The sequence below is a fragment of the Crocuta crocuta genome, unplaced genomic scaffold (genome assembly GCF_008692635.1).
Source record: "Crocuta crocuta isolate KB4526 unplaced genomic scaffold, BGI_CrCroc_1.0 scaffold172, whole genome shotgun sequence".
NCBI classification, from domain to species: domain Eukaryota; kingdom Metazoa; phylum Chordata; class Mammalia; order Carnivora; family Hyaenidae; genus Crocuta; species Crocuta crocuta.
Window position 1 is genome coordinate 8,208,000 of NW_027528872.1, and position 18,069 is coordinate 8,226,068.

An 18,069-nucleotide genomic window follows, 5' to 3' on the forward strand; every position below is an offset into this window, starting at 1 on the left:
TTTGGCTTTTTTTTTTTTTTTTTTTTTTGGCATGGGGTATCCCCTTATTCAACAACCGGAAGCAGATAAGGCAACAAAAGCAGTATTTTTATAATGTTGCTAACATTTTTCCAAGGTACAGCCAGAACACAAGCTTGTGTCATTTCCACAAGTACTCCTACTCATTGTCCCCAGTAACTCCACACGCAAACACTAGAGGTGGTAAAGTTCAGGAAGTTCTGAGGTGGCAAACCACTTGTTTTGTCCTTCATCCTAACTGGTTTGTTTGCAGACTGGATGCCTGGTTGTGGTGTACTGCCTCGGCTGGCCAAGAGCAGAAGCCCTTCGGTATTTATAAGACTAAATGCAGAAAGCCAAATAAGCCTCCAGGACATGAGTTTACAAAGAATTATTTACTGTTAACCAATCAATACTACACAAACCCTGTCCCTTGGTTAACCCCAATGACAGGCATGCTTCCTCACCTGGACAGACTTTAGGTCTGGCACATTTCGAAATAACCGAAGACGTCATGCTCTTGGCCTCCCTCCAGTAGCTTTCTCTCTATGTAGCCTACATGCACACTAGCTTGATAAGCTCCAACCCAAACCTTAAGTAATTCTGTCTCTGTTACTCTTTCAGGAAGGAGACAGTCCTCCCACTGTTTTGCTCTACATGTTCTCTAAGAGAGGCTCAGTCCTAGCTTTTAGGCCTAACATACTGATATACTAATAGTACTCCAGAGGCGATTCACCTCTCTCTCTCTCTTTGCTCTCATAAAAGACGGCAGTAGCTTGAGAAACACGCTCTAAAGGAATAAAAGTAGAAAACAAATGGTCTGGCCAGGGCAATGTGCTAATCTAATATTATAGGCTTCGGTGAGAACTCCAGGGAAATGGCACCAGGTGAGAATATTCTGATACATCTGCACTTGAATAAGAATGTAATACTTTAAGCTCAACTCTGTAGACCTGAATTTTTAATCCTAAACCATGAACAGAATAGTCTGACAAACCCCTCATATATTAAGTAATTTGGAATCTGCCACTTTTTCCTGCACTGGTCATGTAGGGACGGTATGTTTATGGTAACACTGTGGGCTTTGGCAGAAGTTTTAGCATAATCTTAGTAAACTTAGTAAATCAGAGTAAACTAAAATGGTCTGATTCTACGCTAAGAATGAATGTGATTTATCAACCTTACAAATGACAGAACTGATTTGATTGAATACATTCACTAAACCAGGGTCTTTTGCACCTGATTCTATACTTCACATTACCAATTATTGAGAATATACAAAACCCAGTTACTTTACCCCAGTTACTTTATCTCCTGTTTATTTCCTTTTCATTCGGCTCTACCTGATCTCTGATGAAGGTATAGTCCTGGAGCTGAGGAGGCAGATACTGATAACTTGCCAGAGAAGAGCCTTCTCTCCCTTTCTCACTTGACATACCAGAATACAACTCCTTGAAGCGTACTTTCTAAAAGAAAACAAAAACACTAATTATAAATTGTCCAGTGGGAGTAATATGATAGCAATAATTATAGGCTTTATTGAAACCCTTACAGTAATTTTTTTTAACTCAAGATAATGTGATGTATGGAATAAAACAGAAAACCATGCTTTTTGTCATTTTTGAAGTCTAGCTGAGAACAACCACTGCAAGTTCCAAACTAAACTCTGAACAATTCAGTGCCTGCTGGTCTCTCTCCTTTTTCTGTTCTACCTTGTCCCTGATGGAGGCCTGATCTTGACAGTTGTGTGGAAGGTCCTGATGGATATCCAGGGGAAACGCCTCTCTCCCTCTCTTGTCTATCAAAATTGATGCTGGCTCCTTCAAATTCGCCTCCTAAAAAGAGAACAAACAAGGGGCGCCTGGGTGGCTTAGTCGGTTAAGCATCCGACTTTCGCTTAGGTCATGATCTCGTGGTTCGTGGGTTCGAGCCCTGCGTCGGGCTCTGTGCTGACTGCCAGCTCAGAGCCTGGAGCCTATTTCAGAGTCTGTGTCTCACTCTCTCTCTGACCCTCCCCTGCTCACGCTCTCTCTCTCTCTCTCCTAGAAATAAATAAAAAAATATTAAAAGAAAAAAAGAGAACAAACAAAAAATATCAACTGTTCAGTTAAGAAAGACAGGTTAACCAAGAAATACTTCAGGCTGTAGTGAGAATTCTGGAGTTAACTGAGGTCAGAATTTAACTGAACATGTTATGGAATAAAAGAAAACACTATACTCTGTTCCACATAAGTCCAGTTATGACCCTACATAAATTGCTTCCTATTGATTCCTTTCTTCTCATTTTTGTCTAACTGATCTCTGGTAGAAGGCTGGCCTTGGAACTTGAATAGTAAAAGATACTGTTGGACACTTGCAGGCTATGCCTTTTTCCATCTTTCAGCTATCAAAGCAGATAATGAGTGCCAGAAATATTTTTCCTAATTTGAAGATTTAAAAAGAAAAAAAGTAAACTGTCCAGACAGGGGTAATATGCTGCTGCTAATACTTCAACACTTAATGAGAACCCTCGACTTTTGAGAAATTACTGAGAAAACTACTTTTTCCAACTATGATTCTCCAAATCAGCTGCAATTTAGTCCTTCCAAATCCCACTCCAAAATTTAACTAGCTATTTTTTTCTTGTTATAACTCCTTTCTACTCTCTTTTACCTGATCTCTGGGTGGAAAATCTTGTACTCTGGAGAGAACACCCAGGTCTCTGAGTAGAAAATGCTGGTGCTGGTCTCTGGGTAGAAAATCCTGGTCCTGAAATTTGGATTGAATATTCTGGTCTTCAGAGAGAATATTCTGGTCCTGACATCTGGGTAGAATATTCTGGTCTTCGGGTAGAAAATCCTGGTTTTTAGGTAGAAAGTCCTGGTCCTGACATCTGAGTAGAATATTCTGGTCTTTGGGAAGAACACACTGTTCTTCAGGTAGCAAATCTTGGACTTCAGACACAACACTCCCATCTTCTAGTTCAATATTCTGGGCTTCTGGCATAATATCCCAAGTTTCTGCCTTAACAGCCTGGGCATTAGACTCAGTGGCCAGGGCTTCAGGCTCAACAGCCTGGGCTTCAGGCTCAATAGCTTGGCCTTCCACCTCAACAGCCTGGGTACTGAGCCTTGGCTCAGTACTCCTGGCTTCTAGCTCAACACCCTGGACTTCTGTCAAATCACCCTGGGTTTTCAGCAGATCACCTTGGGCTTCTGGAAGATAATCCTGGGCTTCTGGCAGAATATCCTGAAGGCCTTGAAGATCTAACTTCTTTTGCTCTTCCTCTTTCATCACAGCAAGTAATGGATTTTTGAATTGTATTTTCTAAAAGTGAACATAAACATCAAATACAGAATGCCACGTAGTAGCAACACTCTAGGTTTTCCATTAGATTCCTAAAATAATCTCAGAAAGATATAGTGGTCAAACAGATTACTAGAATAAAATGGGAAATCAGGATCTTTGCTCAACTTAACAAAATCAAAATCTATAATCCCAAACCAGTACAACAATACTGGCGTCCTAGTCCAAATCACAATTAGTTTAATTTCTATTATACTATCTCCTTTCACTCTGCTTTACCTGAACTCTGCTGAAAGGCTTGTCCCTGTCTTCAGAAAGGAGATCCTGTTGGTCTCCCCCAAACAAATTTTCTCTCCCTTTCTTATCTATCAAAATAGATGAAGATTCCGGGGCACCTGGGTGGCTCAGCTGGTTAAGCATCTGACTTCAGCTCAGGTCATGATCTCATGGTTCGTGAGTTCATGCCCCATGTGGGCTCTGTGCCGACAGCTCAGAGCCAGGAACCTGCTTCAGATTCTGTGTCTCCCTCTCTCTCTGCCCCTTCCCTGCATGCACCCTGTATCTCTCTGTCTCTCAAAAAAAACTAAACATTAAAAAAAATTTAAAAAAAAATAGATGAAGATTCCTCAGAGTCAGGTTCTTAGAAAACACACAATCAAAAATGAAAAAATAGGGGCACCTGAGTGGCTCAGTCAGTTGAGCATCCGACTTTGGCTCAGGTTGAGGTCATGATCTCACGGTTCATGGGTTAGAGCCCTGCATCAGGCTCTGTGCTTGATAGCTCAGAGAGCCTGGAGCCTGGTTCGGATTCTGTGTCTCCCTCTCTCTCTGCCCCTCCCCTGCTCATGCTCTGGATCACTCTATCTCTCAAAAATAAATAAATATTTTTTAAAAATTTTAAATGAAAAAATAAATACCTATTACAAGTAGAAATAATGTAATTACAATAAAATCCTAGGCTTCAGCACACTTTTAATATAATTTAGAAAGTCAATATAATCAAATATTATAAAAACAGGATGTTACAAAAGAAGCATAAGACTATATACTGACGGGGCGCCTGGGTGGCTTAGTCGGTTAAGCGTCCGACTTTCACTTAGGTCATGATCTCGCGGTTCGTGGGTTCGAGCCNTGAAAACTATGAAACACTGTTGAACAAAATTTAAAAATATCTAAATAAATGGAAAAACATCCAATTTTCATGGATCTCTGAAGATAATATTGAGACATCAATAAACCCTCACGTTTACAGTCAACTGATTTTGAACAAGAGTGCCAAGAAAATTCAATGGAGAAAGAATAGTTTTTCAACAAATGGTACTGAAACAAGTGGATGTTCCTATGCAAAAAGAATTAAGTGAAAACACTTCCTGACACCACATATAAAAATTCACTCACATAGATCATAGACCTAAATGTAAGAACTAAAATTATAAAATTCTTAGAACACATAATAGAAAACACTGATGACTTGACATTAAGCAATGGTTGGGGCACATGGGTGGCTCAGTCAGTTAAGCATCTGGCTAGGCAAACTTAAAAAAAAGATTAAGCAATGGTTTATTAGATACTAAATCAAAAACACAAGCAACAAAAGAAAAAACAAATTGAACTACACCAAAATTAAAAATTTTGTACAAATGATGGCATGAAGAAAGTGAAATGACAATCTACAGAATGAGAGAAAATATTTGTAAATCATGTATCTGATAAGGGACATGTATCCAGAATATATAAAGAACTCTTATAACTCAATAATAAAAAAACAAATAACCCAATTAAAAAATGGGCACCACCACATTTGACTATACACTTTCTCCATAAGAGACGTATAAATGGGGCAATAAGCACATGAAAAGATACTCAAGATCTTAAGGCATAAGGAAAACACAAATCAAAAGTACAGTGAGATATCACTTCATACCACTAAGATGGCAATAATCAAAAAGAAGGGCAAAAAGAAGCATTGAGGAGGATGTGGAGAAATTGGAACCCACATACACTGCTGATGGAAAACAGCTTGGCGGTTCCTCAAAATGACAAACACAGAGTTTCCCTATAACCTCCAAATTTCACTACTAAAGAAAGGAATATCCACACAAAAACATGTATACAAGTGTTTGTAGCACAGGTATTCATAAAAGCCAAGAGGTCCATCAACTGCTGAATGGATATACCAAATGTGATAGAGCCATAAAAGGAATATTATTCAACAATAAAAAGGAATGAAGTCCTGATACATTCTACAAAAATAACCTTTGAAAACATTATGCAAAATGAAAGAAACCAGGTCACAAAAGACCATATGTTATATGATTCCATTTAGATGAAATGCCCAGAAATAAGCAAATCTATATAGTGACAGAAAATAGATTAGTAGTTACTTAGGACTGGGGGTAAAGAAAGGGAGGGAACAGGAAGTGACAATTAATGAGAATATGGTTTCTTTTAGGAGTGAAGAAAGTGTTATAAACACTAGATTATGTTGACAATTGCACAAACCTGTGAATACACTAAAAACTACTTGAAATGTATACTTTAAGTGGGTAAACTGTGTGGTATATAAATTATATCTCAATAAAACTGTTAGAAAGGAAAACATTACTGGACAGTAGAATTTTAACCCTTAAGCCCAACTTTAATTAGCTGTGGATGGCTCTAACAAGCCATTATTTTTTCCTCCTACTCTACATTTCCCTCCCTGATTTTCTATAAATTTCTGGTAATGCAAAGTAGTTAAAAGTCCAAAGACCTTGATGAAACTTAAAGGGCAATTGTCCTTTTTCCTATATTCATCTTGAGGGATGATGGTTTCCTACAAAGTGTTTTCTAAAAAAATAAAATAATACAAATATAAATGGTCTACAGAAAGTAATATGCTCACTGGGTTGAGTTTTTGTGAAAGATCTGAAGTAATTTTAGCAGATTATGGTGGTTTAATACAGAATAAAGAAAAACAAGTAGTTCTACTTCAGATTTACTAACAAATCATCACATATCAAACATATGGAGGGAAATAGGCTGGTAGGAGAATATATTAACCTTATAAATGACCATTTGTTCCTATGCCAGCCAGTAACAATTTTAGGAGGCTTATGATTTTATCTTGGTGACCCAACAGTGGGCAAGCAAGTATATCTTCTGACTATATCTCCAAATCTGGAATAACAAAAACAACCAGACAGATTCTAAGGTCAGTAAACAGAAGTCTAACAAGGAAATGAAACCAGAGTTCAACTAGGTTACAGACTGTCCTTTCTGACTGGCAGATTTCCACTTCACAAAACCAAGGGGGTAGAAAACTATTCAGAATTGAGAGAAAGACCACATACATGATATAAGAAATATGAAAAATTTCACTAATTTCTTACATCATTCTCATTTCTATGGTGATTTGTTTCTAATGTTTTAGCTGAAAAATACACATGTACTCTTTGGAAGCAGCAAGCAGCAAGTCTGAATTCATCATCATTATCATCATCATCATCATCACGAATTACATTTAATGACATCTCTGACGTATTAAGCTGGTTTATACAAGGATGTTATCTCAGACTTAATCCTTCTCCCTTCTATTGGATAATTATTTCAGTCAGATCTGTAAGTAGTACTTTTTCTGGAAAAGCATCAATTGAAAGGTTTGAACATGTTCCACACAATATAAAATATCAGTCTCTAGGATCTGATAACCAAAGTCACTGTCCAAACATAGCCACTGAGAAGAATTTTGGTACAAAACAAATTCTATCTTGAGAGTCCTAACAAGGCAATGCTATAAAAGGGTAACTATATTGAATGCACCTGGGATGGAATGCCATTTGTGATACACATCATATATTTATACATTTAACTATTATAAATGTCTTATTATCACTGAAGAGGGAAACATAGGTTAGTATTCTACAAATTACAAATATATAAAAGACAAATGTTTTTGATGATTGTGTTGAGACACTTAAGAAAAAATATAAAAATATTATACACAGACACACACATACACACACACTCTAGAAATCAAAACTAAGAAAGAACTAAGAGACAGAGGTGATGAGGTCCACACACACAAAAAAAAGTAAAAAAGATGAGATGGTCCATTTTATTAGATGCTGCCTATCAAAACTTGACAAAATTAAGCAAACACAGGAAAATACATGAGTTTGTTTTTAGCATCCAAATTTGTGAACACTGAAATAAACAGGCACAGAACAACGTCATTTTACAAGTGTAGCCTTAAATATCCTTTTAAGTCTAGCTCTTCATTTACATTCCAATTATTCACTCTAATCTTGTATTTTGAATCAAAAGAATTTATCTTTAAATAATAACAGTGTTGATTTTATTCCTAATTAGAAAGTAAAATATATACTTTATGGAAAACTTTTTAAATAGGGAAAACCAAGAGAAGAAAATAAAAGTCACCTGGAATAACACTAACCAGAAATAATCAGTATTAACCTCTTGGTCCATTCATTTTTAGGCTTTTGTCTCCGCACAAAGTATTCTCTCCCCATCTCTTTATCTTTACTTTTTTATAACACTTACTGTTTGAAATTATATTCTACATTTATTTGCTTGTTTATGATTTGCTTCCCTGCTAGCACAGATGCTCCTGAAGGGATCTTTGTCTTTTTTTCCGCTCTAAGTCCTGCTTCTAGAACAATGCCTGGTAACTACAGACATTCCATAAACATTGGCTGAATCTTTTCTTTTTAATTTACAATATACATATATAATTTTGTAACCTACTTTTTTCACTTAATTTTGTATCACAGACACTTCTGTCTTTGGATATTCTCTGAAAATATGATTTTTTTTTTAGAATGGCTATATATGACTACACCATAATTTTTTAACCATTCCCTACCATTGGCTATTTCAGGTTATTTCCAGTTATTTTTACAGTTCTGAATAATGTTGAGATATAAATAAATCTTTACATGTACTTCTTAAAACAATTTATTAGAAATTAATTTACCTCTTGGGGGGGAAAGGTTTTTCTTCTACAATCTGGAAACACTGACGCATTTTTTTTATTCACAGTCTTAAATGATGCCAGTCGGTGACGGGCCTGTTTCATGGTTTGGCTAAGCTGCCAGGAAAAGGGAAAAAAGAGCAAACAAAAACAGGCTAAAGTTTTAATACCAAATTCACTAAGTGTTCCAACAGGAAAACAGGCCCCTATTATTAAAAAATGCCAGACCTAAGACAAGAGGATTACCTGCAAAGGAGACTGTGGTCTGCTGATAGTATTTTTACAACATGACTTTCATTACTCTAAGATACTGTATTTCATAACTTGATTTAAGTGCTGTTATTCAAATCATTTTTCAACAACATATGCTTTGTATTAAGAATGTACACACAAAAATATTAGAACCTAAAAGTTCTAATAAACTTAGAAAGTATCAGCAGATACATTCCTTACCTTCAATCCATCTTCTCAATAAGGAGTTATTTCTTAAAATAGTCCTTGCACGCCCAATCACTTTTACCACTCCTTGCTAAAGGACTCCATTCCTAGTCCCTCTAAAATCCTTTTTTCCTATTTACAAGAATCCCTTTTTCGTCCTAGCATTTGAAACCTATAGCTATTCAAAGTCTTTTCTCAAACCCCCCTTCTTCCAGGAAGCCTTTTTAACTTAACTCAGAACACAAACTCTAACATCTCAACAGAACCCATTTGTTTCAAGTACTGTAAGTAACAGCTGATAATGAGTATTAATATTAAATACATTGACTTTGTGTTCATTCCTTACATCTATCTGGTCATTTCAGTAAGCACCTATTTTATTTTTCAGAAAAGCATAACCTATTTTATTTTTCACAAATCTGCACAGAATGTTCCCTTAAGGAAAATACAGAAATGAACAAAGTACCATTTTCTAGGCTGAGCACTATATCATGTGGAAGAAAAGCATATCCTTATACTACTCAGCAAAATGAAGGCAAAACTAGGACCAGTTAACCCATCCAATAAAAGTTAATGATATCAATTCTCCCTTGAAGGCAAATCATAACTATGATTTACAGATAAAAATAACAAACACTTTGGTTTTTACTAATGGTGAGCTAGGGATAAAAGCACTCTCACTACTAGTGCAGTTTCCTTACAGCGCATCACCTATGTTTTGTCCTTGCTTCTAAAGATCTACACCTCTAGCCAGAGAAATCAGCTTGAAACATTACTCTTTATTCTACTAAAAGGAGGACTTCATTTTTAAAAAATTACTTTTAATGTTTATTTATTTTTGAGAGAGCGAGCGAGCGCACAAGCCAGGGAGGGGCAGAGAGAGAGGGAAACACAGAATCAGAAGCAGGTTCCAGGCTCTGAGCCATTAACACAGAGCCCAATGTGGGGCTCAAACTCATGAACCGTGAGATCATGACCTGAGGCGAAGTCAGATGCTTAACCGACTGAGCCACCCAGGCGCCCCTAAGATAGGAGGACTTTAGTCAGCAGAGTGGCTACAGGGGTCAAGATAGAGGTAATCATACTGTAAAAAGAGATATATGTACAGTTAAGATTATAAAAAATACAGAGCCACAAATGTGCCTGCTTTTACTCTTTGCCTACTAGATGTTATTGCCTTGCACAATGTGACCAAGGATTCAAAATAGCCATTGTAACTGATTTAAAATAAGGATACCTAATCTCATCTCCCAACAAGCCCAAACCTCTATTAGAGTCACAGATTGATTTTAGTCCCTTAAGCAGAATATTTCAACTGGCCCAGCAGTTGGAATATATACACTGACTTTCCATTTCTCTGTCATTACCATAACCCTTCATCAAACCTCAACCCGAAGGCCCTTTCAAGGTCCAGCTATGAGGACTGTAACAGGCTAATGGACACTTAAAGACACCAGGTCCTAATCCCTGAAACCTGTAAATGTTACTTTATAAGAAAAAAGGGCCTTTGCAGATATTATTAAATTAAGGGTCTTCAGGTGAGGAGATAATCCTGGACTATCCATATGGGCCCTAAATGCCATCCCAACTGTCCTCGTGAGAGAGATGGTAGAGGAAGATATGGCACACAGAAGAGAAGGTGATGTAAAGACAAGCAGGGATCGGTATGATGTGACCACAAGCAAAGCAGTGACAGCAGACACCAAAAACCAGAGGAGTCAAGGAACAAATTTTCTCCCAGAATCTGTGGAAGAGGCCCTGCTGATACCTTCATTTTGGCTCAGTGAAACTGATTTTAGACTTCTGGACTCAAGAACTTTGAGAAAATTAATTATTCATTTCAAGCCGCTAAGTTTGAGGTAATTTGTTACAGCAGCCACAAGAAACAAATACAAGGACCAAAGACAATATTCATAAGCATTAAACAAAAATATAGAAAATAGGGAGGTGTTACAAATCAAATTATTAAGTGGGCCTCCCAGGCTATGGGCTCACGAATAACCTAGATCTTGCACAAAAAGGCAGGCTAGGATAATGAAGATTCCTTATCTTACATAACGAACTAGGAAGTATGAGAAATCAGACACAGGAACTGAACCTAAAAGGCCCAACACGGAGAAAAAAGGCTAACTGAGCCATAAGTGTGCCCAAGTTTCAGAGCTGTGATGATGAGAACACCAGTTAGAAGAAAATGGAGCAAACAGGAAAGAAACATATGTGTAGAGAAAGGGAACACTCCCACTTTGCCTGGAATTGTCCAGGTTTAGCACTGAAGGTCTTATGTCCTCGGGCAACAAGGAAGTTGTTAATTAAATACTAATGTGAAGATCAAAGTATTCTGTTGTGCTCACTGGAGCTACCTCAGATCCAGAAAAACTGTCTGGCCACAGAATCCTAAGGGAGCTTAGATTTGTGTGAGTTTCTGATTCTGTAATTATTATCCCATGCATGTTCTTGAAATAAAATGAAGTCTTGCAGCCAAAGAGCCTAACTGAAACAATAGTTTTCCAGTGATAGATTAAGAAAACTTATCAGGTTATTTCACATTGCTTAAATTTTTCTTAATTATGAAAAGTAATTGGCATTACCAGGGTTGAAAAGGCTGGAAAGAATAAAAATAAAAAACAATAAAAGATCCAGTGAGAAAAAAAAGCTAAGATATCCCATGCTAGGAAATAGTGGTAAACTTAATAGTGTATAATTAAAACATTATTACATGGTTTGAATGAAACAATGATCAGCTGTTCTTCGATTCCCAACCAAAATGAAAATCCCTATAGATAAATATCAGTCTTAACAAAAGCAGGGGGCTAAGCTAGTTCTATTTTATGGGAACACTTGAAATTTCTTCCAGTTTTATGGTTATAGTGGCTAACCTTAGGTACCCAATCTTATCTATTTTAGAATAAATAGGTAACACAAAGTATTATAAGTGAAGGCTAGGGTGGGGGGTCCAGAATAAGAGAGGTCCTAGCAAAATCACATGTTGGGGTACAGTGCCATGTTCAGTTTTGAAGGTCATATTAGGAAAGAGCATTGAAAAACTAATTAGCGTTCAGAAGAAATCAACCAAGATTATAATGACTGAAAGCATTAAGAATATAAAAATCAAAAGAGAAAAATGGTGGGTGCCTGGGAGGCTCAGTGATTAAGCATCCAACTCTTTTTTTTTTTTAATGTTTTATTTATTTCTAGGAGAGAGAGAGACAGCATGAGCAGGGGAGGGTCAGAGAGAGAGGGAGTGACAGACTCTGAAATAGGCTCCAGGCTCTGAGCTGGCAGTCAGCACAGAGCCCGACGCGGGGCTCGAACTCACAAACTGCGAGATCATGACCTGAGCGAAAGTCAGACGCTTAACCGACTAAGCCACCCGGGCGCCCCTAAGCATCCAACTCTTGATTTTGGCTCAGGTCACAATCTGACAGTTATGAGATCAAGCCCTGTATTGGGCTCTTTAAGATTCTCTCTCTCCCTCTCTCTCTGCCCCTCCCCCATGTGCAAACACATGCACTCTCTCTCTCTCCCAAAAATAGAAAAAACGAGAGAGAAATGATAGCTATAATCAAATACCTGAAGTGTCTTAGAGATGACCATGGTATTTTATTTTCTATTACTTGAGAGTGCAAAACTAGGCCCAATAGGTAAAAATTATAGGAAAATTTTGACTCAGTATATTGATAAAATACTTCTAATAATTTCAAGATTTCTAAAAATGAAATAGTCTCAAGAGTGGTCAGTTGTTCAACAGTGGCAGGGTTCTAGCAGAAACTAGAGACAATATAAAAAGAATTTCTTAGAGAAAGAAAGGTTAGACTAGGTAATGTCTTTTCTTTCCTAACATTTAATTAAAAATGTAAATAAATTCAGGGGCTCTTGGGTGGCTCAGTTGGTTGGGGATCAGACTCTTGATTACAGCTCAGGTCATGATCTTACAGTTCATGAGTTCAAGTCTGTGCTAGTAGCACAAGAGCCTGGTTGGTATTCTCTAGATCTTTCCTCTCTGCCTCTCTATCAACAACAACAACAACTAAAAGATAAACTTTAAAAAAGATTTTAAAAAATGTAAGTAAATTCAAACATATTGGAAATGTCAAAATATATAGTAAACTGAAGCTATAATGAACCTCACATACATACCAACCAGTTTTACCACTACATTCCTGGCCAATCTTAATTTATCAATAATGCCCTATTTCACCTCACCTTTACATTACTTGGAAGTATACCCCAAATTCAAATCATTTTATCCTTAAGTATTTCAATATGTCAGATGAACTTTTAAAACTCTCCAGCTCCAGGATTCTATGTTTCTATCACTCTGTGACACAAGAAAATTGAAAAGTCCACCAACATCCAGAAAGTGAATTACATTCACCATTTACTCAACCACTTCTAGATAAATCAAGGGAGTTAGTGCTTGAACGCCTCACTGTCTAGTTCGTAGTGACATCTAGTGGATAAAAACTGCAACAAAGGACCAACTAGGTGGCTCAGTTGGTTAAGTGTCAGACTCTCACTTTCTGCTCAGATCATAATCTCACATCCTGAGTTCAAGCCCTGTGCTGGGCTCTCTGCTGAGCCTGCTTAGGATTTTCTGTCTCTTTCTCTCTTTGCCTCTCCCATGCACGTGTAAGTCTCTCTCTCTCTCAAAAATAACATGTTTTTTAAAAAATTGTTTTAAATCTGCAACAAATAGAAAGCATCAATTGCCATGGTGCTGTTTGAGTGAAAGCTTATAGGCTTAAACTAGTTTAGGTCACTGAACATTCTTCAGTAGTTCATCTTTTAAGAAAAAAACAAGGTACAAAGTTTTTTTTTAATTTTGTAACATTTCAGGCTTTTCATAACCTGATCTCCTCCTACCTAACCTCATTTTCTGTCATCCTCCTCTATAAACTATCAATCAGAAAGGTTCCATCACTTATTCCCAAATATACCAAGCTCATTGTATATTTTGTACTCTGAACTGTTCCTCCTATCTCAAAATTCTCTTCAATTCACCAATTCAATTCACCTTACCAATTCAAGATATACAGCTCAATTCCACCTCTTCCAGGAAATATTTCCTTTGAAAAAATTTTTGAAATTCCACTGTGCAACTTTATCACCAAAGACAGCATATATCTCTATATTGTTATCCAATAGATAATCTATCAGCTTTGTATTTCTATTTGGAAATGTAAACCCATGAAGGGTCCTATTTTGCATTCCATTTGTATAATGTTTAACAAACACAACATATTGAAATATCTGTGAACTGATGTGTTCTATTTATGTACTATACAGATGAAGCAAAATCCTCCCTACAGTGGCATTACAGCCAGGAGCACCATGAAGGCAACAACTGTGTCTCCTTACATCAATGCCCTACCCCTTATACTTTATAAAGTGCCTGACTCAATAAACGTTTGCTCAAGAGATTGTTCATAACCTTAAAAAGGAAAACAAAAATGATTTTTAAAATGATTACTACAAACCAAGCAATGGCAAGAAAAAGCCATAGTTTAGACAAAGAAAAAAAATTTTTAAGTATTTCAATATAGTATATGCTTATAAAGCTTTCCCTATTTATACTAACTATACAATCCCTTCATATTTATGACCAAGCACGTTAGCAGTTATGAAACTTTTATTTTCGCATAATCATCATTTTCTATGCTTTTGCTCTCCTCTCACTATCCCTAGAAATACATTTTCAATGAGAGCAGAGTTGAAGAATACGGTATCAACTGGACAGTGAAGAATATGGTAGCACCTGGACAAAAAGCTCAGGTACACTAAGGAGAGTTGAGTGTGTGATCTCACATGATTTCAGAACGGGGGAATCTACTCATGTGGTTAATTTTTAAATAACAGATATGTAAAATCAATTACTTAGGATATGTTATTCAAAAAAAATTCTATGTCAAGAGTTTACCATATTATTACTCAACCTATAGATCTATTTGTTATGATTATCAGACTAAAGGATAGAAAAGAGGAAAAAGAGACAAAAATAATGAATGAAATGCCCCATATACGTACTGTACTTTTTTGCAAAAGAGGTTAGGAATCAGTTCTGTCCATATTCCACAAACAATAATTTACCCATAACACAATTCCAGTATAATTGGGAAAAAAATCTATGTTCTTTAACTTAAAGCTCTCTCGTAAGTTTTTAACTCTAACACTCTGGCACCTTCCTTTAGATGGTCCTAAATTGTCTTACCGAAAATAAATAAGTTTAAAATATGTATAAAAAATAAACATCATTCCACCATTCCCCACTTTACAAAGGTAAAAAGAATGAATAAATAAATAAATAAATAAATAAAAGGTAATTAAAAGTGAATTTGAGTGTGATACCTCCTAATCTCTATTTCATATTCTAGATATGTTGTGTGTCTAAAGAAAATCATAGGCATAAAAAGAGTATGTACTTACAGCCTGGGCTTGTTGTTGAAATAATTCATTCTGATTCTCTCTATCTTCTAGTCCGTCCCCAAGCATCTGGGAAGGAGGTAACCTAGCACTTCCAATAGCAGCATTCAAGTTCTTTGGAAAAACACTTGTTCTTTTAGGAGTTAAATGTGCTGGATCTGAGGATTGCATGGCTATAGAGCCTTCTTTTTCTGCCTACACAAAGGAAGAAAGATTGAGATTCTTCTAGTGAGATTCCACTCCAGGCCAAAACAATCAAATAATGCCTATAAGCATCCCAAAAGACTTTAAGTCAGGGTCAAGGGCAGAAAGGTGAAAGCTTTAGCAAACAAAGAAACTAACATTTCCCAGGCACCCATAATGTGCTAATAATTCTGTCTAATTCTCCTAACAACACTGTGAGACAAGTACCATAGCCTCGTTTTATAAAGAAACTACAGTACAGAGAAGTTAAGTAATAAGCCCAAGGTGACAGAGCTAATAAGCATCAAAGCCAAAATTCAAACCCAAATCCAAAATTCTGACATTGTTTTTGATTATTTGGTGAAAGCAAAAAAAATGAGCCAGAACAACATAAGAATAAAATACAGCTTTTCTTTTGAACTCACTGCTTCATAAGATCTCTGAAGCTGTTGCTTTCTTCTCAGCCTCATTTGTTGATTTACTCGGTGTTTGACTTGTCTCTGAAAATGCTTCAGAGCTTCTTGTTTTTTTCTTAGCTGTTCCTTTAGTTCTTCTTCAATTATATGTGCTGAAGTCTTGAAAGATAAAAGAAAATAAACTTAAATGTCAGCAGTTTTGCCCGTTAGGACTGTTTTAAGCACAAAGCAGTCAAGATACAATCCTGACAAAATAATTCAGTTCTATAATCTGAAATCTCCAGTATAGTAAGGAAATCACAAGAGTTCAGAGCTGATAATCTAGATATAGCTGATGAGTACCAAGAACTCAAACCAAATCATAAACTAAAAATTGAATTTGTGTACTCAAGTCAAATCTTAATTTTCACTAAATTGAAAAACTAAACTAACTAAAAGTTATAGCTTTTAGTTATAACTAAAGTTGCCTTCACTAATTCTTAATGAACAAATTCAAGCCTGTCTTATGTTACACATTTTCTAAAATGAGTAAGACAGTCCAGATACACCAAATTGCTCACCACTCACCAAATATGTCCTATTATAAAATGCCTTCACACTCAGATTTATGCTCTATTTTTAACCTTCCTGTCATCTCCATCTAGTAAAGGTCTACTCATTCTTTAAGACCATCTAATAACCACCTACCTTCCATAATCAGTTCTTCCTCTGAGCTCTCCTATGCTATAGTACCTCTCTGTCTTATTAACATTGAGTGTAATACTCCTCAAGTCCCGCATTAGATTAGGTACACTATGAGGGCAGGAAATGTATTTAATTCTCCTTTGTTTCCCCCTCAGTATATAACACAGGGCCTTGAATATAAAGGTGCTCAATATCTGTGTAATGCCCAAATCTAAAATATATTCTAAACAATCTAGAACATTTTATCCCATTTGAGTCCCTAATCAGTACTGACTTCCTCTGAAAGCTTTGAATAACAACCACAGGCATAATTAAAAGCAGTTACTATTTTTTTTGAGAGAGAGAGAGAGCACAAGCAAGGAAAAGGGGCAGAGCGAGACAGAGAATCTTAAGTAGGCTCCATGCTCAGCACAGAACTCAACTTGGGGCTTGATCCCACGACTCTGGGATCATGACCTGAACCGAAACCAAGAGTCAGATGCTCAACCGATGAGCCACCCAGGTGCCCCAAGCAGTTACTATTATTAAAGATTTATTACAAGACAAGCACTTTAACCACATCATATCACTGAATCCCTAAAACTACCTCCAAGAGAAGGTATTCTTATCCTTCCTATTAAAGATGAGGAAACTGGGGCTCAGAAAGATTCATCTTTAAGTAGCCCAAGATCCTACATCAGGCAAGTATCAGACCTACAAGTTTCTCTGACTCCAATACTTATACCCTCTACTGTTAACTGCTTTTCTCTTGATTACGTCTCTTTCATAAGAAATCTTCAAATAAATAAGATCATACTCCTCTCCAGCCCTTCTTCTAACACAGTGATTCCAAATTCTAATTCAGAAGGGTGCCTCAAATATTTCATAAGGCAGTCATTAACTCTCAAAAGCAAAAGAATTTAAATTCCAATTAAAATTAAATTTTCCAAGAAGTCTATCCCATATTCTACATGAATATATACCATAGGAATAGAGTGTATAAAACAAATATCAAAGAACAATTGGGTAAAGTAATTCCAAAGGAGAGATATCTGTAGTAAAGCCTGAACAACTGACCGAAATTAACTCAAGCCCCAGAAAATTAAAGCCATCCTTCCCCTTTTACTTCCATTGTCTGTCTGCCCCTCTTTTACCCCCATGCTGAGATTATCAAACATCTTACTATGTGTATGACTGATTTCAAATTGTGAATCTTAACTGTAAACCAAAGGTAAGAGTGTAGCATATTATAGAAACATATTTTGCTTAGTAAACACCATTTTATAGGGCAACCAGAACCCAAGAACATTGTCTCATGTTTTGGGAAATTAAGAGATTCCCAAAGTCAAATAAATTTGAGAAATACTGGGTTAAGCAAAAGGAAATATTGTTTCCATTGTACAACTAACTCCTCATATTGTTTCAATTGTACAACTAAATCCTCATAGACGTTTTATAACCTAAGGACTATCCAAGGGGACAATATAGAAAGAAGTGTTTCTCACAACAACCAAAGAACATTTTTGGATAATTCACATATGATGAAACTTATGTTTAGTATTCACAGTAGTCTTCAAAGATGATCTCCCCTTCTCCTCCCAGTGAATCAAGCCTCCCAGTTTCTATGCTCTTGTGTAATAATCTCCCATACTGACTGTAGTCTGGCTCTGTATATCCAACAGAATGAGGCAGAAG

At 36.5% G+C, this 18,069-nt stretch overlaps 1 protein-coding gene across 6 annotated transcripts in view; it reads right to left on the reverse strand.

The window, feature by feature from the left end:
- The window catches only part of CCDC15 (coiled-coil domain containing 15), a 95,497-nt gene that overhangs the window by 63,870 nt on the left and 13,558 nt on the right, over positions 1-18,069 (reverse strand). For 5 of the 6 annotated variants that reach the window (XM_077756611.1, XM_077756612.1, XM_077756613.1 and 2 more), the window contains exons 3-8: positions 15,721-15,870; positions 15,116-15,307; positions 8,258-8,371; positions 2,650-3,303; positions 1,710-1,832; positions 1,341-1,463 (exon numbers count right to left, since the gene is read on the reverse strand). In XM_077756611.1, coding sequence (XP_077612737.1) covers positions 1,341-1,463; positions 1,710-1,832; positions 2,650-3,303; positions 8,258-8,371; positions 15,116-15,307; positions 15,721-15,870 — 1,356 coding nt within the window. The remainder of the gene's footprint in view (positions 1-1,340; positions 1,464-1,709; positions 1,833-2,649; positions 3,304-8,257; positions 8,372-15,115; positions 15,308-15,720; positions 15,871-18,069) is intronic. The other variant, XM_077756614.1, reaches the window with a different exon arrangement.